The sequence below is a fragment of the Myotis yumanensis genome, unplaced genomic scaffold (assembly GCF_028538775.1).
Source record: "Myotis yumanensis isolate MYYU_CA2020_CCGP unplaced genomic scaffold, mMyoYum1.0.hap1 SCAF_3, whole genome shotgun sequence".
Taxonomy (NCBI): Eukaryota; Metazoa; Chordata; class Mammalia; order Chiroptera; family Vespertilionidae; genus Myotis; species Myotis yumanensis.
The window spans coordinates 118,193,994-118,217,197 of record NW_027223754.1 but is presented as its reverse complement, the minus strand read 5'-3'; the positions used below and the strand labels follow the sequence as shown (position 1 = coordinate 118,217,197).

Below are 23,204 nucleotides of genomic sequence, written 5' to 3'. Positions count from 1 at the left end.
TCAGCTTAAAGTTGTCCATACAGTGAAAACAACATAGAAGTTGAAAATTGTGTATATACTTAAACCTCCCCTGTGAGGTCTCACATTGGAGACTGACATCCATCCACCAGTATGCCCAGAGTGGCCCACAGCTCATCAATGTCAGAGTCACTGGTGTTTCTCTGACTAGCACTGGATGAGATTTCTTTGAGTGTGGGTTCCCCGTAATATGAAAACGGTGCTATCTTAAGTTCCAGAATACCCTATCCCACTTAGGGCAGAGGGATGCTCACTCTGTAAGAAATGTTTAGGAAATTAGGCCATTCAGAGCACAAGCTTTGCTCATTCCTTGCTTGCAATGGCAGAAGAAATTGCCCTCTCGCTTAAATTGTTCTCTATCTCTCAAGCCCATGTAGTTACTTTTTCTTTTCAGGTTACATGCACCAATGATTCCTCTCCATGGTTCTAAACCACCCAGCTATCTGCCTTCAGTTATAGTTGTGCTATCTCCCATAGCCCATTGTTCAGTGTCTGGGGGAGTGTAAACTTCATTCTGATTGACCAGCACTATGTTTGGTCACCATTGCTCTATTACCTGCTAACTAACTACCCAACCAACTCACCTACTATCCTTTACTTCTCTCACCAAGGCGAGGCTTTCCCCCTAGGCCAGTGGTCGGCAAACTGCGGCTCGCGAGCCACATGTGGCTCTTTGGCCCCTTGAGTGTGGCCACAAAGTTTCAATCGCACTGTACGTGCGCACCCGCACATGGTATTTTGTGGAAGAGCCACACTCAAGGGGCGGCAGTTTGCCGACCACTGCCCTAAGCCAGTGGTTCTCAACCTTCCTAATGCCGCGACCCTTTAATACAGTTCCTCATGTTGTGGTGACCCCAACCATAAAATCATTTTCGTTGCTACTTCATAACTGTAATTTTGCTACTGTTATGAATCGTCATGTAAATATCTGATATGCAGGATATATTTTCATTGTTACAAATTGAACATAATTAAAGCATAGTGATTAATCACAAAAACAATATGTAATTATATATGTGTTTTCTGATGGTCTTAGGCGACCCCTGTGAAAGGGTCATTCTCGACCCACAGGTTGAACTGCTGCCCTAGGCTCTCCTAATTGTATGAAGACTTTTAATTTCAGAATACTGTCTCTCAGATAACACACTGAAGACCTCCTCTACTCCCGTTTGCTCCCGTTTTTACCTAAGCCTCCATTGCAAGCAAGAAATGAGCAAGGCGTATGTTTGGCAACTCCTCCCAATCCAAAAAGTCAATATTCATCTCAACCCTACATCAAGTTCTCTGTTCAAGAATATTTCAACTCCAATCCATGAAGTTTTAATTTTTATAGATGTCTTCTTTAAGACAAAAGAAGCTAAATGAACATATACAAAACACATGCTATTTTAAACACTTATCTTTCTGAAAATTAATAATAGTACAACTACCTTATAAATGCAATCTCATCCTCATTTTATAGAGTAGGAAACTGTAGCTCACAGAAGTTAAGGAAATTGCCTGGATTCACAGGGCCAGTAAGTGTCCAAACCAGAATTCAAATCCAGATTCTTTTTGGGTCTCAAACTTGGTCTTTTTTTGCCACACCTTACGGCTTCAAAGACTGTAGGGTAAGTCTCTCAGCATCTCTGAGCTTCAGTTTCCTCATCACTTCATTTAAGCAAGATTGGGTTCAGTTATTTCTGAGGATCCTTCCATGTTAGTTCTAGGAAAAGAGAAGAAGAGGAGGGAAGACAAAGGGGCTGGGAGAAGGGGAAGAGGTAGCAGAATAATAAGAGAGGTTTTGTGGGTTTCCTATCTCACTATTTGTGGTTCTACTGATGTATATTTATTGAAATTATTTACTGTACTAATTAAATCTCCCTTTGGACATCTATCCTCATTATGTCCTACAGATATAAATTCTGTTGGTGTTTAAGAGCAATGTAAGCAACTGCAGTGGGAACAAGCCTATTTTTTTATTTTTTTAATCTTTATTGTTGAAAGTATTACAGATGTCCTCTTCCCCCCGACATTGTCTCCCTCCATCCTGCTCCCACCCCCTTTTCAAGCCTTCCCCACACTGTGGTCTGTCCATGAGCTATGTATATATGCATATAAGTTATTTGGTTAATCCCTTCCCACCTCCTTTCCCTCTGAAATATGCCAGCCTGTTGCATGCTTCAATGTCTCTGGATATATTTGAGGAATACCTCAAAATAATTTATGTGGTCTTCAATTCTGGTATTTCAAACATAAAATGGCACAACCTCATTATTCGTCACACTGAGTTTCAACATACTATGGATTTTGAAGTATTATACATATGAAGTAAAAAGATACCCCCAAAACCAAAACCAAACGAAAAATAGAAAACAACCCCTTGGAAAGACTCCCACTGGCTGCTCCCTGACAGTCACAGGCAGCTTAGCCAGCCTCACACAGGGTTATAAGGAATGGAACATTTTCTGAGTAAAAGGCTCAGAAACCAGATCAGAGTCAGAATAATGAACAAACTTTTCAAAAGGCAACTGCCCAAACCCAACAATACTTTTTCACTTGTTTACAAAGTGTGGAAAGAAATATGGTCTTTCCTCCCATTGGTCTTTCCTTCAATCTCACACCTCACATCACATCACCTCACATTGTCATCACCACCATCATAAGTATAAATTCTAAATATCAAAAAGGCTGTAAATAAAATTCATTCTGAAAAAGAATAACAACAAATAGAATTCACTTTAAATGTAAAGAAGCAACAAAATTTATTGACTGAATTAAACACAACAGGTAAAATGGCAGTGTAGTATTTTCATTTTAGGGTGTTTGAATGAGACAAGAAAAGTGCTATTAGTCCAAGCTTCTTACATTCATTAAAAGAGTGACTATCAAAAACAGAAACATGCACAATGATACATATGCACAAAATGGAATTATATCAACAAATATACAAAATACTCAAAATAAAATATTTACAAGTTTAAAAATATAAACATTGGTTCATTTATCCCATTAAATCATTGGAATGGAGAAAGGAGAAAAGACTCTATTGCTATTTAGAATCTTTTCTTAAAACAAGTTTTAAAAACAGAGTAATTCTAGGAGACAATGTTGGATGTTGGGGGGAATTTAACATTCTATTATAAAAATAATATCTATAAACCTACTAACAATTTTTCCTCCTGTGCACAAAAATAATATAGCCAAAAGCTTGTCTTCAAAGACATGCCTGACTTTTGGGAAAACTAATTATAGAATGGAGTTTCTCATTTGGGTTTTCTTTGTCATTATTTTCAAATAACCTGCAATTCCCCATATTACATTGAGCTATTTCACATAAACAAGTTGGACAAAACCTGAAGTTAGCAATGAGCCTGGTAGATAGCTGGAGTCAAGTAAAAATGACAGGAATTTACCTTGCCTATAACATTAAAACCATTTCCCTGATATTCTTTATAAAACTACCACTATCGATCAGATCATCTATGTTCAGTTAAATTTACCCTGGGAGCAATAAAAACCTTAAGTATTAGGTTGTTAACTTTCTCCTCCATTATTTAGAAATAATTGTGTAGTTGGGGGAAGAGGCTAGTAATTCCTATAGGCTATCTAGGGCCATTTCATGACATGTTAACGAGTATTTACTGTGTGTCTACACTACGCCCATCTACAATTTGACCAGATATTTTTAGTATTTCTGTTTGAGTTTATTAAATGATCCATGTGTGTATCTGAGCAAGTTAAATGTCTCTAATAACAAGTAACCTGAGTTCTATTTTGTTTTTAAAAATGTTATCTTCTCCCATGAAGCAGAAACTCTACCAAATTATTAAATAATTTCCAAAAATTACCCCAGTTCACTACACAATAGAATAACCAACCACCTGTTACTGAAATCTTCCATTGCATCTCATTAAAATGAGGTCTATTTTTTTTTTTTTTTTACCAAGTGTAGGTAGCCCTTATATTAGTAAAATAACCTCATTGATTATCACTGTGATGAAATTTCAAACAAATTTTCCCTAAATACTGAGAGTGGCATCTTAATAGAATCAGAGCAGAAGAAAACTCAGGTTGCAACCTGCCAGGTTCACTATTGAAATTATTTTTTGCTTTATTATTGACAAAGCAATTATATCATAACAGCTGTATGTAGATCTGCTAGTATGTAACTCTAATTGGTGAATATAATCCAAAAGTAGGCTAGCCCAGGTGAGAAAAAAACTGATGGCTGCATGTATACAGCCATCAAGTAATTTTTTTTAAAATAACAAGTTCACTTTTAGCTAAAACAGTCATTATTTTAATGGTATCAACAATCATAAATATCTGGCTTGGCTCTTGCAGTCCAGAACTTTGCTCAGTTTCTTACTTAAGTTATACAAAAACTGAGTCATGTGAATAAAAAAAGATTTATAATTAAAGCATGAGCTATAGAGTTAGATTTCTGGTTCAGATCCTGCCCACTACCTACTACGTGGGTGATGTGAACAAGATATTTCACCTTTGTGAGCATGGTTTTCTTCCTCTGTAGAATGGAGCCAATACTCACTTGCCTGTTTCTTGTGAGCACTGGAGATCACAATGGGAAGAAAAGCACAGAGCACCATCCCAGCACAGTATGTTAGTTATTTTAATATAAAATGTTCAAGTTCACAGTGATGGAAAATAAATATGCAATATTTATTAATTGAATGAATGAATCAGAAAATATAGGCTAGGATTCAATGGCTGTAGACAGAAGGTAGGATGCACTACTTTTGAAAAAGCCAGTTTATCTCTGAAGTTCAGAATTGTATCAAGGGATTATCCAGCTAGTTATTATCTAAACAGAGAACATTCAGAACAAAGGAAACATGCTTGGAATGACTGACATCCTGTCAGGGAAGAAGTGTCACCATGACAACAGAAACGATTTCTGTCCATACTTCTGTCCAGGAGAAGATATCTCCAAAGGAAGACAGACTGCACCACGGGGCAGGTTTCCCTATCAGTGACCTGAGCACCATCATCTCAGACACAAAACCAATTTCCAGCCTCTTGACATGGGTTAGCTTTTTTCCTATTGAAAGTAAGTTGGTAATGACACTAAGCAGTTCTCAGCTCTGGTATTATCATAAATCACTAAAGAATTTAGATCCCTGTCCCAGAGACTAGAAGAAATTGGGGGAGGGGATATGGAATGGGATAGAAACAAACAAAAAGGATGAATTAAAGATCTCATATAAGGGAGATAATATTACCTAACCTATATGGCTCTTAAGAGGCCTAAATAATGACTTTTAAAGCTCCTAGTGGTCACTGCCACTCAGTAAGTACTCAACAACTGTTAATCATTGTTTTAACTACTATGTGGCTTAATACATACCACCCTTGTTCAACCGCACCCCATTCTGCTCCACCCTACCAACTATAGGCAACAAATACAAAAAAAGAAAATAAAAAAAATGTTAAACCAAAATAAAGGCATTTTTAATGGATATGTCCAATTACAGTATAGCTACGTGTGAATTCCAATGGATTTTTATTAAGTATTTGCTGCAGTATATGCCCATGAATATGTGTTGCATTGAATTAAAGTAAATATCCATCATAAAATATGCCCAGTTTCAGGCTTTGTGACTATTTTAATCTTTCTTTTTCTGTTCGAGAAGAAACTCCCTTCCATAATCATCGAACTACCATTCTGAGTCACTCCTTAAAAACATTATCTGCAATGAGATAATAATATTCCATTTACATGGTTATCGTTGCAACAAACTGTCTCCTTTAAACCATTATCACAGTGAAAAGACTTTGAGAAGCAATCCATGGCAGCCATCAGAAAATCTTCAGAGCAGGAAGGGGTAGCAGAATCAATGACTGCCCTGGAGAGGGACCACATTTGCATATCATCTGACAATGTTACATTGCTTTTTTTTATGAAGGAAAATGTTTGCTTCTTATTGCTCACACTGGCTATATTAAAATACCAGTCTCACCCTAGCTGGTTTGACTCAGTGGCTAGAGCATTGGCCTGTGGACTGAAAGGTCCCTATTTCATTCCCGTCTAGGGCACATGCCTGGGATTCGGGCTCCACCCCCAGTAGGAGGTGTGCAGGAGGCAGCCAGCCAGTCAATGATTCTCTCTTATCATAGATGTTTTTATCTCTCTCTCCCTCTCCCTTCCTCTCTGAAATCAATATATATATTTTAAATGATAGACTGCCATACTAGCCTTTTGGTTTCAAACTGTTTTATAAATTTCTTCATGTAACGAATTGAAAATCTCTAAATAAGAACTGTTATTCACATCTTGGTCTGCCTGGAGAAGGGGAAGGGAAACAGGATTAGACTGAAGTATTTGGGTGCCTCCTCTCATTTCATCCAGGAACTTTGAATTGGCCATCCTCAATGATGATAGGAGGTGACTGTGATGTTTTTTCTGCCTTATTTTTAAGAGTATAATAATTCCTAAATTAACTTCATGACAATAAGGGTAGCAAAGTATATGTGAATGTACTAGAACATGTCTCAGTAGCAGTCAAGCACAGGGGCCAAGTCCAGATAATCATCATCAGGAGAGAAATCTAGAATAACTAAACCCAGGAGTTGAGTTCCACAAGGCAAATGTCAAAAGGCGCTAAATCATGAGAAAGATCCCATTACTGTTATCTGAGGGCATGAAGCAAACATGATGGAAACAAAGGGAGAAGACAGAAAGTTCCACTACTCAACCTCTCCCTACAAAGTTAAAGATAAAGAGTCTCTGAAAATTAATCTAAGATATCAATAATGAAAACTCTTAGAAAGTTCAAAGAAATCTTGATATCTAATATATCCTTTTACCTTGATAACTATGTGGGGAAAGGGCTATTTGAATTTTCATTTAAATGCAAATACTTGAAAACTAGTTCTGCAATTAATTAGTAAACCCTTCCCAAAACCGGCTTGGCTCAGTGGATAGAGCGTCGGCCTGCGGACTGAAAGGTCCCGGGTTCGATTCCGGTCAAGGGCATGTACCTGGGTTGCGGGCACATCCCCCGTGGGAGATGTGCAGGAGGCGGCTGGTCGATGTTTCTCTCCCATCGATGTTTCTAACTATCTATCTCTCTCCCTTCCTCTCTGTAAAAAATCAATAAAAATATATTTTAATTAGTAAACCCTTTAAACTCAATAGCTGTCACCTTCATAGATGTTAAACACTTTGTATTTAAGTAGGCAGATAATTTGTGGAAAAGGTATCCAAAAAAAATCTTTAATGTCCTATATTCCATTGTTGTTATTAGATGAAATAATAAAGATCTACTTTCTCTTGTAATTGTTCAAAATGCTGCAGTAAAATTTCTCCTTATTGGTGCTAATGGGAGAATAAAAGCATCAACCACCAATAGCACCACGCACAGTGGTTCAAGTAACACTGTCTGTATAATGTAGATACCAAAATCAGGCTGTCTTTGTGCAGAGCTATTACACTGACCAATAAATTCAGAGCCAACAATTGATTTGACTTTTTGTTTTCTAATTTGGCTAGCTCTTTCACCACAGGGACTTAGTCAACCAAGCATCTCAGAATCATACTCGGGAAAGATGTCATCAGCCCATATCCAATCCTTTCCTTTAAAAAAAAATCAGGAAATATGGCCAAATTAGATAATGCATTAATAATCATTGAAATGGAAATCTGTTAAAATTCTTTTTAAAAGTCCACTCTCCATGAACATGAATGGATAAAAGTAGCCCTTGGCACCAAACAAACAAAAACACAAACAAACAGCTCTGACCCCTTGTCTACGGTTGGAAAAGGTTAAGAACACACTCTTCCAACACTGGTCCTGATTTCCCATCAAGTTGACTGGAGGCATTTAATTCATTGCCTGAATCCTTCATTTGACTGGTGTACGTGGAATTCTTAAAGATATAGAGAAAAAAATGAAAAAAAGAGTAGAAAACATGTTTTCAATCTTGTATAAATGGTTAATGGACAGGTCAGAGGAAATACACTTTGCTGCCATTTTCCTTTACTTATATAAAGGAGACACAGAATAGCAGTGTAAATACAGAAATAAGCCCCAAATCTGTGAAAGTAAAAATAGTTTGTTCCAGTGCTTACAAAATAAATAGATTGCCTTTACTATTACAGTATTCTCATCAATACTTCAGGTACTCCCAACTTTCCTGTACAACTGAACAAATGTAACAATCATAACTTTGCCATGGATTCTCACTGAGGAAATATAATCTTTGCAAGAAAATTCACAGAAAGAAAATAAAGATGCTTCATTTTACAGTTAGGAATAAAATTTATGTTCTTTCCATTCACTAGGGGAAAATGAATGTTTTTTGAGCCTAAATAGTACTATCAGCATTAAGTCAAATTTAAATTCATTTCTCAAGACAGAAAACATTTCAAATACTTTAACTTCCAATTTTACAGTAGAAGCCTTTGTCTGTTAGTTTGTGCACAGTTGAGTGCATTAGCACGTGTGAGTGTGAGTTGCTTTATGAATTCCTAATGGTGTATTCAGAGTTCTTAAGGCTATGCCTGAGTATAGGACCTCATCTATAGCACAAGAAAATGAAACATTACTTTGAAATAACACTAAGAATCTGACACAATGCAATAAAAGCCAGTAATCTAACAAAAAATTTGGCAAATCTTTACCACCTCTTCTAACCGAATCGATGGAGATTTTAAAACTGCCTCAAATTTGTTTTCCTTTGATGACTATTTATTTTGTTACTTCATTCATATTATTCAAATAGGCTTTTGTATACTTGTCTTATTTTTTCCTTTACAGAAAACAAACTTAAAAAACATGTAATATCAGTTCATTACTTAGGCAATCTCTGGAAAAACGAAAGTTATATAGAAGTGTTGATGTCATTTACATGTGTAGTTTCCCTTGAATATGTCTACCTTCCTGACACCATGAGTCACTTCCTAGCAGAAACTCTGGTCTCTTGATTAAACGCTCAGAAGGGCATTTCAGACACTGTTGTAGAATCATTAGACCCTAATAGCATTCTAGGAACTGCTTCAGTTTATAATTCAAACTACCGAGGCTTATGGGAATCCTTTCTGAAATAAATGTTTCATCTCAAATAATAGAGAATGTACACAAAGTAAGCCACTTTTCAAAAAATCTTGGCATAAAGTGTTTATGATATATACGCTTGCTAGTGTTATATTCTGAACATAACCTGTCTCACTCATAAGTCTATAAAGCAGAAGTCTAATGATATGAAAAACTATATTTTTCTATTGTTGTTTGTTGTGTGTTCCTCACTTTAGAATCCCCATATTGAGGGACGGTTGAATCCAAAATTTTTTATAACGAAAGTAAAATCTCTGAAAAATCAAGATTTTGTGTAAGAAACAGACTCCTACCAAGACAAGGCAGAACCAATGCTCTGGAACAGCAACACAATAGTTTTGTTTGTTTGTGCACTGAAAGCCAGAGAACCCATATAAAACAAAAACAGAATTGCTGCAGGTTACAGCACATAAAAGAATATCAATGGTTTGGGGACAGTTACCATATTTAGCTATAAAACCAGGTTTTAAACTTGAGGTTACGAACAGATTATAAAATGTTAACAGCTGGATAAACGGTAAACTATGCATTATCTACACATGAAAAAGTGACAGTTTGTAAATGCTGCAATGTTGGGTCTGTTGGCATGGAACAAAATCTTTCCCCAGTCCTGATTGCTGCGTGGGGTGGGAAAACAACAAAAAGGAAAAAACCTGCTCTGCTGAGCATTTTTCTCCCCAAACAAATGATCAAACCAAAACTCTTCTTTCTTGTCCCAGTGGTAGATATTTACCTATTTGCATACCTAGCAACTGAAACTAGGAACATTTTCTGCCAATCAATGATGCCCTCCGCTCATTAGGTAATACCTGTTCTGGTTGTTTTGGGGTGTTTTTTTTTTCCCCCAGCTTCCTAGGTGTTTTCCATACAGCAAAGGGTCTTCGTGCCCCCCCCCCCCCCTCCGCCCCGCATCCCCTGGAAGGGGAAGGGGAAGGGGAAGGGAAGGATCGTGGAAGAGGAGGACTCTTCTGGTTCTTGCAGTGGCTCCTCCAGACCTCTGGACCCTGGCATGGCCAAACATCATGGCCTGACACTTACTTCGGTTTGGTTAGGTCCTCTTTCTGAAAAGGCAAGTAAAGATGACTTCCAAGTATTCAGTGCATTAAAGAAAAAAGACAGAAAACATATTTTTAAAAAGAAAAAAAAAAGTGCTTGAAAATAATTCCCAGGGACTTATCTTGGGGAGGAGACTCCCATGTGCAGTGTGGATCCCCTCTCTAGTGTCTCCTGCCCCAGCGGGGACAAAGACCCTCGTCCAGGCTCTGTAGCAGAGAAGGTCCTCAAAGCCTTTCTTTAGGAAAAGCAAAACTTATTTCAGTGGTTTCCAGGGAAAGTTGTATTCCTTGACATGTGGTCCATCCATCTTGGCCTCAGAGACCTCACAACTTTTTGGCACTGTCGTGGCAGGCCGCTGCCCGGATGGTGGTCCCAGCCAAGCCTCGGTTGCTGACCCTGCGGACGAGCACTTTGGACACCGGGATTTTTGTTCTGGGCACCTCGCTCCTGGCTGGTTGCTGGTGCACCACGGGATGGCTGGACGGAAGGTTGGCGAGGTGCTTGACGCTGATGGGGATTTTAGAGTCCTTCAGCAAACTGCCTGGTGTTCGCAGTGGACAGGTGATGGTGCCCGGGGACACGGGCTTTAACCTAGACACACAGGACGCCTCCTCGTTGGCAGGAAGGGCTGCCGGGCTTCCATCCGGATCCGCGTAGAGATCGTAGAGCGCATCGCCGCTGTAGCTATCCCTGGAGATGCCCGCCTTCTTCCCGCTGCCCGTGCCGTCTTCCTCGGGGCCTGGGGTGGTGGAATCCCAGTAGCCCTCGTCACTGTTGGGGACGCCTTCTTGCTGCTCCTTCTGCAGGTGCTTGGGCTCTTCCTTGGGCTGCGACTCAATGGGAATGCGGTTGAGCCTCCTGCGCTTGACCGAGGACACATCCTTGGCCACTTCGACCCCCCGGGTGTCTTTGGAGGTCTCGGGAGCCCCCTTGGCGTCTAGTGCTGCGGTGGCCTTAGCCACTCCCTCGGGGGGCCCTTGTCCTTGGTCCTCAGTCTGAGAGAGCATGTCCCAGAATTCCTGCAGATAGGTGTCATCCACCCCATCCGGGCTCGCCATCTCCTCCCCGCCTCCTTGGTAGGCCACCACGCTGGGGTTCTTTTTAGACACACCTGGCTTGCCTGTCCCCGGGGCATGCTTGTCACAGCTGGGCCCTGCCTCGTCCTCTTGGTCTGCAATAATATCTCCACAGCCTGTAAGAGAGTCAAAGCTTTTCAGTGAAGTCACGTCAGAAAACATCAAACAAATACGATCGGTCGATGGGTCTGAGGGCGGATCAACAGAGGAAGGGTCAGGGACGGCAGACGCCCGGCCGCTGCCACAGTCGGAGTCGACAAGGGGGACGGTCTTTATCGGAACGTCACCTGTCCTGGAGGTATCCTCGGCCGTCCGCACCTGCCCAGCGCCCAGCTCGGGGGGTGCCCGGGGATCCTCGGCGCGCCGGGGCCCCGCGGCGTCCTCTCCCGGGGCGCCGCTGGCTGTCGGGGCGCCGGGGCCCTCGGCCTCTCGGCCGCGGGGCACTTCGGGGCGCTCGGCGGAGGCCGGCGCCGGCTCTCCCACTCCGGGCTCACCTGCTGGGTCTGGCGGCGCGTCCCTGCTCGGGTTCTCCGGGGTGAACGCGGGTCGGGGCGCCTCCTCCGTGACGCACTCCAGGCTGGCCGTGAGCGACCCCGGCAGGGCGAGGCCGGCCGGGCCCCCCGAGCGCGCCCCGCGCTCCCCCTCCTTGCAGCGCTTGTCCTTCCTGTGCCAGCGCACGCTGCTGAAGAGCCCTCGCAGCCCCCTCTTTTGTTTGCCGCCAGCCTTGCCGGCATCTCCCGCGTCCCCTCTGCCAGGTTCCGACCTCCCGTTCTTTTTCAAAAGGGAGAAGAAGCTGTGCGACTTAGCCACAGAGCTACTGGCCAGCGAGCCCACGCCGGGCCCGGCGGCTCTGGGGGGGCCGGGGTCCGGCCGACCCCCGCCGCGGTCACCCCCGCCACCGCCGCCGTCGCCCCCGCCGCGCGGCTCCTCCTTTCTGCCGCCCTCCAGCACCACCACCTCGGCTAGTCCGTCGTGGGTCCTGCTCCTCACCATGCCCGGCGGACCCGCGCCTTTCCCATCCCCTTTGTTTTTGACCCCAAATATGCTGGGCATGGTGCCACCCGATTTCCTCTTCTTGAATAATTTGAAAGCAGCTTTGTTAATCTTCCCCGACGGCTGCTCGGAGGCCGGAGTTCCGGCAGCACAATCACAAGGCAAGTCCATGTCTGCCGCGAGGGTCCCGGCACCGGCCTCCTCCTTCCTCCTGCAGACCCCCGCGGCCGCGCCGCCGCCGCGCGCGCTGACAGCCCTGCCGCCGCGGCCGCGCTCGCTCGTCTCCATGGAAACCGAGCGGGAGAAGCAGCTTTCGTCAGCTGTGGGCTCGCGCCAGGCCACTGTCATCCGGATTCTAAATCAACCTGAGCCACTCTGTGCTGCGGCTGCTGCCGCTGCTGCTGCTGCTGCTGCTGCTGGAACACACAGGAAAAAGAAAAAAAAATTCCCCGCCCGCCCAGGGCTTATATAACACCCTAACCCACTAAGGATCCATCCGACTTGGCTTTGCGCTGTATAGTGTGCAGGGCGGGGCGGGGGTGGGGGTGTGTTGGGGGGGGGGGGTGTGCAAGAGCAGGCAACAGAGCCTTGAGCTGACTGCAGAAATTAGAGTCGTAATTATGGAATTCAAATCCCATCCAGGCTTACCCACCTTCAGATTCTGCCTCCAGATTTACTTTCACAAAATGCCCCCAAATGGACAAAAAATAAATTTTAAAAATCCAACCAACACAAAATGCTTAGTCTTCTTATCACCTATCCTGGACTTCATGAATCTTTGTGCCTTTCCCAAGCCCTTCATGTGTGTCCTTAACATTCGGGTACCAAGCCCAGCAGACATGGAGCTTTACATCTTTGTCTTGTCCCGTGCAGAGCACAATCTCCAGGTCGATGTTGAAATCTTATTGTTGTTGCTGTCCTGATTCTTGCTGCAAAAACAAGCCATCAAATACCCATTAGCAGCTCTCTGCAAGGAAAGTGCAACAGTTCTGAGGATGGAAGTTGACTGGTCCTTTGGGACAAGCCTGGCTTTTATCCCAGACTCCTGCTACTGGGGCTGAGGTCACAGAATCCCCTGCCCAGTCTGCATGTGGTTGCAATGGAGTGATGAAGATGGAGTCTCAGGTCCACTCCAGGGGTGGTGCTTGGAATCCAGAATCTACCCTCTTTTCCATCCAGCAGGTCACAGGTGTTACTTTTGACCTTGCTCCTGCCACCTCCTTCAATACCCTGTGTCTGTTCTGCAGCTGCCTTCCCTGCTGCGCAGAGTCCCTAGTGCCCATGAGTCTCTGCAGCTACTGGATCTGGGAAAAGGAAAACTATCCCAGGGAACCGCCCAATCTGGGAATCTCTTCTGTGCTCTGACTTAGAGAGTGACTGCTAAATTGTAAATCTGACTTCATGATCCTAGCTGAGGGCTTATTATCAAACATACATATATATGAAGAAGCATGTACATATATATAATTTCTATATGTTGGATATTTTTAAAGTGCAATAATATTATGTATTACTATTTATTAAATATTATTTAATAACTAGAGGCCCAGTGCATGAAATTCATGCACAGATAGGGTCCTTAGGCCTGGCTGGCAATCAGGGCTGATCTGTGGGGTGACTGGTGGGGCGATTGGGGCCCCCCCCACCCCCGCTGACACCCACCTAGGCTGTCCTGGGGCCTACAGGATAGGGGCAGCTCCTGCATTGAGCATCTGCCCCCTGGTGGTCAGTGCGCATCATAGCCACCAGTCATTGCACCGGTAGTTCCACCATTCGGTCGATTTGCATATTGGGCTTTTATTATATAGGATATGTAATGTTACATATATACAGATATCAATATTTTTCTGAATCATCTTGAGCTTCATGTTTGTGTGCTACTTGCGTTACACCCAGAAACCCTAGTTGCTATATCAGTTGAAGCTGGAGTTTTGCTAATAATCTGTCTGCCATTGCATGGAACAGTTGGTTTGAATTTTGGCCTTGAGGTTATTACCTATATACCTGCCCTTTCCTGCTGATGTTTATCAAGAACACTGTTTCATAAAACTAGGAAATCAGTGAGTTTAGGTTCAGGAGAGGTTTTTATTCCCAGCCTTGTAATCCCATTAGCTCTCTCCCACTCTTAACCGGCACCTCCCAGACAGGGTGTGAGGCTAAGACCAGAGAGAGGCTCTCCCCAATTCTAATTGACCACTTACCGTGAGGAATCAGGTGCCTCACTGCCTTGGGGAGAGAACAGGTGTTAGGAACTATAAATAGAAATTCATTTGTTATCTCTCCACAACCTTTTGAGGACAGTTGAAAATTTTTTTCAATTCTTTTATACACACCATACAATTGCTTAGCTATGTGGGTACTACATAACTGTGTCATCTGGAAGAGTTTATGACTGGGATCCAGGAAGATTCAGGAGTCTATAAGTATCTCCCCTTCTCCAGCCCAGAGCAGAGAGCTGGGAGGTGAACCTGCTCATCCACTGGGAGCTCTGACCTAGCAGGACAGGCCATTTGCATGAGAATCCTTGAGCCCCCTGGGGAGAAAGCTCGTGAGGACTTTGGGATGAATATCATTCCCCTGGGACATAGACATCCAAACAAAGAGAACTGGACAAAGCAGCCTTCATTCTGGGGAAGGTGCGGGTGGCAATGGTAAGTCACTGGCCCTGAGGTAGAAGAATGTGAGGGTTCCTGGAACCATCAAGACTTGGAGGCACAGGGCAGGGGGAGCTTTAGAAGCTGTCATGTGAGTGGGGACCCTCCCTTGTCCTCCAACCCAAGGTCCTTTTTATAGAGACCATCATAGAAAGGCCAGTTTACAGGACCTTAGCAGACAGTACCTCTCAGCCCCACCCGGGGGTGGGGGGAGGGGAGACAAGGGAGGAGGACCCCAGTCAAACTTTGGGTGGCAGATCTATTTAAAAGGCTATTGTTAGAAACCAGTGCAAAGGTTTACCTGCACCTTAAGTTGCTCTTCACTGTCAAGCCTGGGGAAGCCGATTGCATTTGCACAAAATGGTGATTTCTTTTCCCTGAAAGACAGATCATGACAGTGAAGAAAATTTTACCAGAAATGCCTCCTGTTTTGGGTTACAGTTTCACCTTTCCTTCTTCTCCCCTCCCCTGCCACTGCCCCACCCTGCCCCAATTTAAACAGTGAACAGAAAATTTGAGAAGAAATGGCTAGAGAAAGGGGCTGAGGGGAACTGTTTCAGGAAAAAGCTGTTCTGCAATGACAGGATGCATCACAGATGCAAACAGCAAGTGGGCCCTGCTGGAGACATGTGCCTGCTTTTCTCTTTTGGCACGAGGGAGGGTTTGTTGTTCCGTCGGGCCTTTCTCTCTGGGTAGCTAGTGTCTCTGGAGGAGGATAATCAAAGCAAGAAAAAAAAAGAGAGAGAAACAGGAGGAATCATAGAGAGCTTATCATCATCGATTCTTTTTCCAGGGTGTCTTCAGCCAGTGTGGCCCCTGCCTTTGTCCTAAGCTCACTGAGTGGAATGTTCTAGCTGAGGGAAACAACCCAGAACATAATGTGGAAAAGGCTTGGTGAGCAGCTGCCCTTGGAGCCATGGTGTGGCTGCTGCTGTGGAATTCCCTGTGTCACAGCATCGCCATAAAGGAGGCTGCTGGCTTTCCTGAAATTTGCCTGAGGTCTTTAAGGGGATAATGCTCAATCAGTGAAGTTTGGAAAGGATGCTTGAATTGGGATCAACACTTCCTGTCTCCAGCTCTCTTCACCTGCTCTGGACCCCAGCCCAATCAATAAGGCCAGGTCCCTGTTCCTGCCCATCTCCACCCTCCCGGCCATGATTATCATCCAAGGCGAGCTGTAGACACTGTGATGCCAGTGAGGACCCTCAAATGTCCTCTAACCCAGGGTCCCTGTTATGAGGACAATCAGGAAGAGCCCCAGCTTTGTTAACCTTGACCCTCACTCCCAAGTCCACTCTGTCCACATATCTGAGGCCTGTCTTGCCTTTGAGGGATGCTGTGGGCCGTACAAGCTGAGACCATAAGGTAAAGTGGACAGATGTGCAGGGAGCCTAGGCGGCGGGGGGGGGGGGGGGGGGGGGGGGGGGGGGGGAGGGGGGTGTCAATGCTATGGCACTTTCCTATACCCTCCTTCCTAGGGAGGCTCTAGTCCAGGGTGGGCAGGGTGAGGACCAGAGAAGTCTAAGCACAATAAGCCCTGAGCTAAATTGAAGTTTCTGTTTTCTTTTACAGATTTTGATTCCTGATTTTTCCTGACCCTCAGCTTCTCTGTGGGCTAAGAGCTGTTCTGGGTATATGTTTTCTTCACAGGAGAAATTAATTTCTAATTAGTAACATGCAAGTGTAAAATGCTCAACACGACTTGTAAGTTTACATGTTAAACCTTGGGCACAGCTGAGGCTGCTGAGGGGAGAGCTCATCTCGGAGAGACAGTTCCATGCTGGCTCTGGAGCTACCTGGAAGCTCAGGACATGAGCTGTTCTGGTTCAGCAGGTGTCACCACTCATAAGATGTCACCTTGGCCTGGACCCCATGAGTGTGAACCTGAATCCTAGGGAAAGGGGGGTGGGCAATAAAGGACCAAATAAAAGCAGAATGAGCATTTCTCTGTAATGCTGGAGGATTCGGGGGGGGGGGGGGGGGGTGCAGGCCATGCAGCATCTGGCAGGGCTGGCACTGGGCAGTCTCCATGCCTCCCTGCCAGCTTCTGATTCCTGCCAGCAATGCTCAGTCTCTGCATGCATCATTCCAACTCTGCCACCGTCTTCACCTGGTGCTCTCCCCCACGTGACTATCTTATAAGGACAACAGTCATATGGGATTGAGGGCCCACTCTATTCCAGTATCACCTTGTCTTAATTTACATCTTAGACACATCCACAAAGACCCTATCTTCAAATAAGGTCACATTCACAGGTACCAGGGGTTAATAAGATGTGACATCTTTTGGGGGACACAATTAAACCCCCAACAAGCATCATTGCCAGCAATGGAGATAGCACTTCACCTTCATCCCTTCAATGCAGTCACTAGTGCCCCTGGCACAGACATGAATGTTGGTGGGTTCAAACTTGCTCAAGCAAGTGTGGGCCCTCAGCAGGTTTCAAGGTCATGGATGGCACTTCCAGGTTACCAGCAATGAGAGGACAGTATCACTGCCAGCCAGAGTAAACAAGAAAGAAAATGGTGGTCGCCAAGAGGACTAGATCTTGGCATACATATCTCTCAGGATTGCCCAGGAGGAACGTAAAGGTGGTGTCAGAATTCCCATGTAGCAGATAGGATACAGCAAAAGAACCACTGTGGATATCATTGTTCTATTTCCTGCATGTAAGTCAGAGTGGCCTGAGAACCATATTGCTTCATAATCACTGGTCTGCTATTTGGCTAGAGCTACCCTTAGAATATATTCTCAGGCTGCAGAGGGGTCGGGGTTTCTTCAATCTGTCAGCACCAGGGTGGGCATAGGGAAGCCAAAAACAGACCAGCATGAGGTGAGATAGCAGAGGGCATGTGAACAGAATGCCAGGGCTTTGGGCATGGATGAGTGCACAGTGGGGAGCAACCAGACTCAGCAGTGGGGAGCAGCTAATCCTAGCAGGGATGCAAAGTAGAGCTGAGTCCAAGATGAGGGCCCACAGGTGTCAATGAGTAGGCAAGGCGCAGGAATTCAAGGGTGTGAGCCAGGAGGGGGCTGTGAAAAATGACCCAGAGCCCAGGTATCTACTCCCTTGGTGTACTTTTGCTCGTTTTCAAGGAACTCTATTCTGTATTTGCTTCTGGACATGCAGCAGCAAGTTTAAACAGCCCTCCCAGCAGGTAGTGTGTACAAACCACCCAGTGCAGCTAAGGCAGGCCCTCTGCCCAGGTTCCTCTTTCCCAGTGGTCTCCAGCCACATGAGCAGGCTGCTATTGGTCTCATATCCTCTCCTTGAACCATGAGACCTTCTGGATTGCTGGCTCCCTTCCTCAGTGACTTCAACTTCAGTCTCAGAGACATCAGAAAGTCCCCTTGCTCTCCCACACCACTCTGGCTCCGCCCCTGCCCCATGCTGTAGCATCTCCCCTCCGGCCCCTGCCATGATGGCACAGGAGACACACACAAGGGCTCAGACAGACGGCAGCATGGTCCTTTCTGCTCTCAGCTACTCAAGCCCCTGGAGGGGAGGTCTCAACCCCCCACCCTTTGGAGCTAACCCAGGCAGAGGCGCAGGAGCAGAGCCCCTTCCTAAAGACACTCTGTGCTCTTTCTTCCTCTCTAACTTCCATTCACCAGCGTCTTGGGGTCTTACGTAGTCTGGGCCAATAACAAAAACACGTACACGGCCTTTTAAATTTATCGCTTAGTTTGGGAGCGTGGCTCTTGAAGTTTAAATGACCCTGTCTTAAGCAAATTAAAAATTTTTTTAAAACCACCTTTTAGGTTAGAGCAGACAGCTAGCAGACTCTGCTGCAGCTCAGACAGCAGGAAAGAGCACTTCCTATCCCCATGGTTCCCTTCCCTTCATGTTCCCCCTCCCACAGACGGCACAGTGGATCACAAGACCTCGGTTCCAGTTCCCAGCTCTCTTCATGTCCTTTTTAGCCTTCTCCTTTGGAAAGAACATTTTTGTTTGTTTGTTTAAAAGAAATACATGGAGTGAATGTTTGAAATAGACTAAATTGAGGACCTGACTGCTTACTGCCACCTCCAGAGTATCTTAGGATGGGCCTCCTTGTTCTCTTAGCTGGGGCCATTAGCGTTTACTGAGTGTCTACTGTGTGCTGGGCACTGTCATGAATGAACCATGATGCCGGCCTGCGATGGAGACTTGTCAGCGTGAGACTTGGTTCAACGTGAAACTCTCCAGCTGAAGGCTGACACGACCTTTGCTCCACCCAGCCCAGGTGCTAGACCAGTGAGATCAGGCCTTGGCAGCTTGGGTGTGAGTTTTTTCTCCTTTGAAAAATATATCCATGTTTTCCCCCAAGATGGGTTAATCCCCAAATAGCCAGGCTTACTTCTGTCGCAGATCCTAACCCCCTACGGGGCTTTCTTCTTGTGCGTTAGGTTCAGGCCCTGATCTGGCTCCACACAGCTTTCATTTATGTTTCATTCACCATCCTCCACCACAAGGTGCCTTTTTTCAAAAGATGGAAATCTCAGCAGATGTATCCATTCTGGGATGTTTCCTGGACACACACCAGTGAGCTCATTAGCCATAGCTAACCATGAAGCTTGCTTTCTTTCTTTCTTTCTTTCTTTCTTTCTTTCTTTCTTTCTCTCTTTCTTTTTTTTAGTTTGCAGCAAAAAGCAGAATCATGTGGTTTCCTCCTAGCAACTCCCATTCATGTATGTTCAGGGAGCAGTGACTGAAATTACCCTCGAGAAGGAGGGCTGTGCTTGCTAAACATTCATGCTTCTTAGGAGTGTCTGCTTTTGTTTAACGGAAGACTGAAGCTCAAACAGGAAATTTCTAGGTCAGCTATACTTTGCTCCAATAAAAGGAAAGTCTAGCCAAAAGAACAGCAAAACTATGGCCTGTGCTTTGTGGAGTGTCTTGTCTGATTACCCAATTATTACAGCTCAGATTAGGAAAGGATTAACTCTGAGGTTGGACAGATGGAGAACACTATTAAAATACCCCATGTGGGGTTTCAGAGTGAGTAGCCAAGTGACCACCTGTCCCTGTTTCTTGGGTCAGTCTGTCCTAATTGAGAGCCCCAAGGTCACTGTCTTTGATGCCTGTGTGGGAGCAAGGTCCCCAGCCTTGCTCACCAGAACCTCCTGCTTCTCTTTCTCTAAGTTATGCCCTGCCCTAGAATGGCCTGGCAAATGATTTGGGGGTTGTTATCTCTCAGGGCTCTTGGGAACAGGCTCAAGACATTTTATGAGATCCTATCAGACCAAAGGCTTCTATTCCAGCCCTCCTGTCCTCTGTGGAATGGGCGAACCCTCCTTTCCTGAACCCCTGTAATTCAGGGCCTAACTCAGGCTGTTTCTTTGTCCCAGAAGCTGGAGATGAGTGCAGTAAGATCTGCTGTGTGCCTTTCGCCCTTGCATTTGGGGAGGTTGGAACCGTCTTTGTACCACACCACTGGGCAAGGAAGCTGAGTGTCTCAGGCTCTGTTCCAGCCTTGAATTCACAAGCAGAAAGATGCTGTAAGCAGCCCATTCAATAATTCATAAACCATTTTGTTTTTCTGCTTCTAGTCCTTTATCTTACAGAAGTGGTAATGCAGACCTCAAAAAGATGTGTTCAGAAATATTCATGGCTGATGAGAAAACATTATGACAAATAAAATACGTTGGGTAGTCTCAAAATTGTAATGATTTAGCCAATGAGTACTTCCTTTTTATATATCTAGCTCAAGTCGATTCAAGAAAAGGGTATTAAGCACATTGAGCAGCCTCTTCATCACAGACACAGGCCAGATGGAGCATGAAATCTAAAGGTTGTCAGGCAATCGATCCCAAACTCTACAAGCAGCCACCCATTCGTGTTGGAATTTGCCCAGGGAAGGGGACCTCACCAAATCCAGAGGCAGCTTACTCCATGGCTAGACAATTCCATTAGAGATTTTTTTTTTTATGGTTTTATTTATTTATTTATTCATTCATTCATTCATTTTTGTTCAGTTGATCAGCAGCCTAGCCAGGTTCTGTCTTTATTGTCCTGTTACATCTGTATTTATACCAGTTGATTTTAATCCTATCCATTCTATTCCAAAGGTTAGGGTGTTTCTTCCCTGCAGTGACTGTGTCAAGCAGCTTCCGGCAATTTTTTTCTTCTTTTTAGCAGCTAAATAAGTCTCCAGGAGTTAAAAGTAATAATAAAGTGATTGATGAGGTTGAATAAACTAAGACATGGGTTATCCCTTCCCAGGCCGTCTTTGGAGTTTGACCAGCAACACTTTCATGGTCTTACTTCACTCCCCCTCCTCCCCTTCCCTCATGTGGGGTCAGGATCCCAGTAAGGCCCCAGCGGCTCCTCCAGCTGTGGCGACCAAGGGGCAGAACTGGACTTGACGTGGTGCTCGGAACTGGGCCCGTGACAGCCTTGGGAGATGGTCCTGATGCGGGACGGGTGCTCGGGCTCCATCCTCGGGAATGTGGCCCGAAGTGTATGGAGGAAGCCCCAGGCACCTCTCCAAGTGCAGCCAAGAGGGGAGGGGATGGAGCAGGTGCCGGCCACCGCTATCCACCGGCCGCTGCCTCAGAGCTTCTTCAGGTGTCTGTACATCTTTCTCTTGCTCTTTTCCTCAGCCCAGGTCCGGCTCTTGGTACGAAACTTCTTCAAGTCTTCTTTAAAGTCCTCATGGTGCATGGGCCGGTAGCTGGGGGGCTCACAGTGAGACTGGCATTTGAGGAAGAAGTCCTTGTACCCGCCCTTCAGGATGTACAGCTCAGGGTAGTGGAGTCTGGGGTACTCGTTGCTGAGCCGATCTCTCTCTCGCACATAGCGGCACATGCGCGGGCCCCGCTCAGAGGAAAACTCGCAGTGGAACACCACGATGACGCGCTTGCCGTCGGCGGGGAAGACGGGCTTCTTGAACAGGAAGTCTTCCACCTCGTCCTCCATGTACAGGTTCACCGCGCCCTTGATGTGGCCGCCCTCATATTCGTATGGGTAGCGGCAGTCAATGGTAACAAACTCTTCAATGAGGTTGGCAAACTTGCCATTCAAGACAGATGCCATAATTTCTGGAGAGATGTACTTTAGGTCCTGGTGCTGCCCAGCGACTGTGTGGAAGAGATAACCCCTGGAGAAGTCCCCTATGAGGTCTCTGGGGCCGTTATCCGGAATATTCCCGATGGTCCCCTTTGCGGGGATACCAAGGCTGGAGACGGATGCAGAACCTCCCGGGGCTTCTTGGGACTGGTTGCCCACGTTTGCAGTAGTTCCCATGACAAGGGGGGACGTCCAGAGGCTTGCCGTGCAGGAGGAGGTCTCCTCATCGTTCTTCAGATTCTCTCCATCAAGAAGGTCCATGAAGCCATCATCTTCGTCAGACAAAGTGGCAGTCACGGGTGACTGGGGCATAAAGAGTGGAATGAAGTTCTCTGGCTCGCTGCTCTCTCTGTCGTTGGAGGAAAGGTTGTCCTTAGTCTCCTCCTGGTCCATCAGCTGGAAGACATCACGGTCCAGGGAATCGGAATGGCTCCTCTTCAGGGCTGAACTACATCCCAAAAGCTTTGGAGGCAGGGAATTTATTCTCCTCACGGGATTTTCAAGGTTTCCTTTACTGTCCAAAGGCCCAGGAGAATCCAGACAGACGCCTGAATCTGTTGACGCGGAGGAGCCCATTCTCTGAAGACTGCTGTTGTTTGCCTCGGGCGGCTGCTCACCCACACTGCCCAGGCCCTGCAGCTGGTCCATGGTGGCCGTCAGGGTGGTGATGGGCGACAGGCCCCCGGAGGCTGGCTCCTTCAGGACAGGCGGCGACGCGGGCAGGGGGCTGCAGGCGAAGAGCAGCCGGCGGCGGCAGTGGGAAGACCCAGGGCCCAGTTCCATGGCTGTGCCTGGCCACCGGGGCGGGTGGGGAGGGGGGGGTTGGGGGGGGCACTCCGGCTCCCTCTACCTCCGCGGCGCCTGTCCGCCTCCCCCGGTGCCCGCGGCTCAAACACAAACAGGACCCCGCGGTTCCGGGACGGGGCAGCCGCGGAGGACGCGGCGCGGAGGGGCGTCCGGCCCCAGCAGGCGCCACCCACAGGCAGAGGTGCTTCCCGCTCACCCCGCGAGGCCAGCGGACGGAGGGGCGCTGGCCACCTGAAGGTCAAATCCAAACAAACGCGGCGGGTCAGGGAGGGAGAGCGGCCCGCAGCTGATAGGCCCCGGCCAGGGCCTACCCTGTCCTCACGTCCTTCTCAGCCCCTGCCCGCCTGGACCCGCAGTGACCGGCCGTAGGCCTCCGCTCTCCTGGACTGTTCAGGCGCCAGATGTTGGGGTCCAACCCCAGCAGGTCCAGGGGTTCCCAAAGGTGTGGACGGAGCTGGCGAAGAAGGAATGACACGGAGACAGCGTTCAGTT

At 46.0% G+C, this 23,204-nt stretch overlaps 2 protein-coding genes across 3 annotated transcripts; both read right to left on the bottom strand.

Annotated features, from left to right (window-relative positions):
• Nucleotides 1–2,745: 2,745 nt before the first annotated feature.
• On the bottom strand, nt 2,746–12,487 carry AMER2 (APC membrane recruitment protein 2). Of its 2 annotated transcripts, XM_070409460.1 has the most exons (2): nt 11,701–12,487; nt 2,746–11,322 (listed from the first exon to the last, which is right to left on the bottom strand). In XM_070409460.1, the coding sequence occupies exons 1-2, from the start codon at nt 12,485–12,487 to the stop codon at nt 10,454–10,456; spliced, it is 1,656 nt and encodes a 551-aa protein (XP_070265561.1). In that variant the 3' UTR covers nt 2,746–10,453. The 2 variants fall into 2 exon arrangements, with proteins under 2 accessions (XP_070265561.1, XP_070265560.1); XM_070409459.1 differs by having other exon boundaries at nt 2,746–12,487.
• Nucleotides 12,488–21,389: 8,902 nt separating this feature from the next.
• On the bottom strand, nt 21,390–22,688 carry LOC139005238 (M-phase inducer phosphatase 1-like). The gene is given in 3 exon segments (XM_070407549.1): nt 21,390–22,000; nt 22,003–22,055; nt 22,057–22,688. Coding segments are annotated over 3 exon segments (1,296 nt in total).
• Nucleotides 22,689–23,204: the final 516 nt, after the last annotated feature.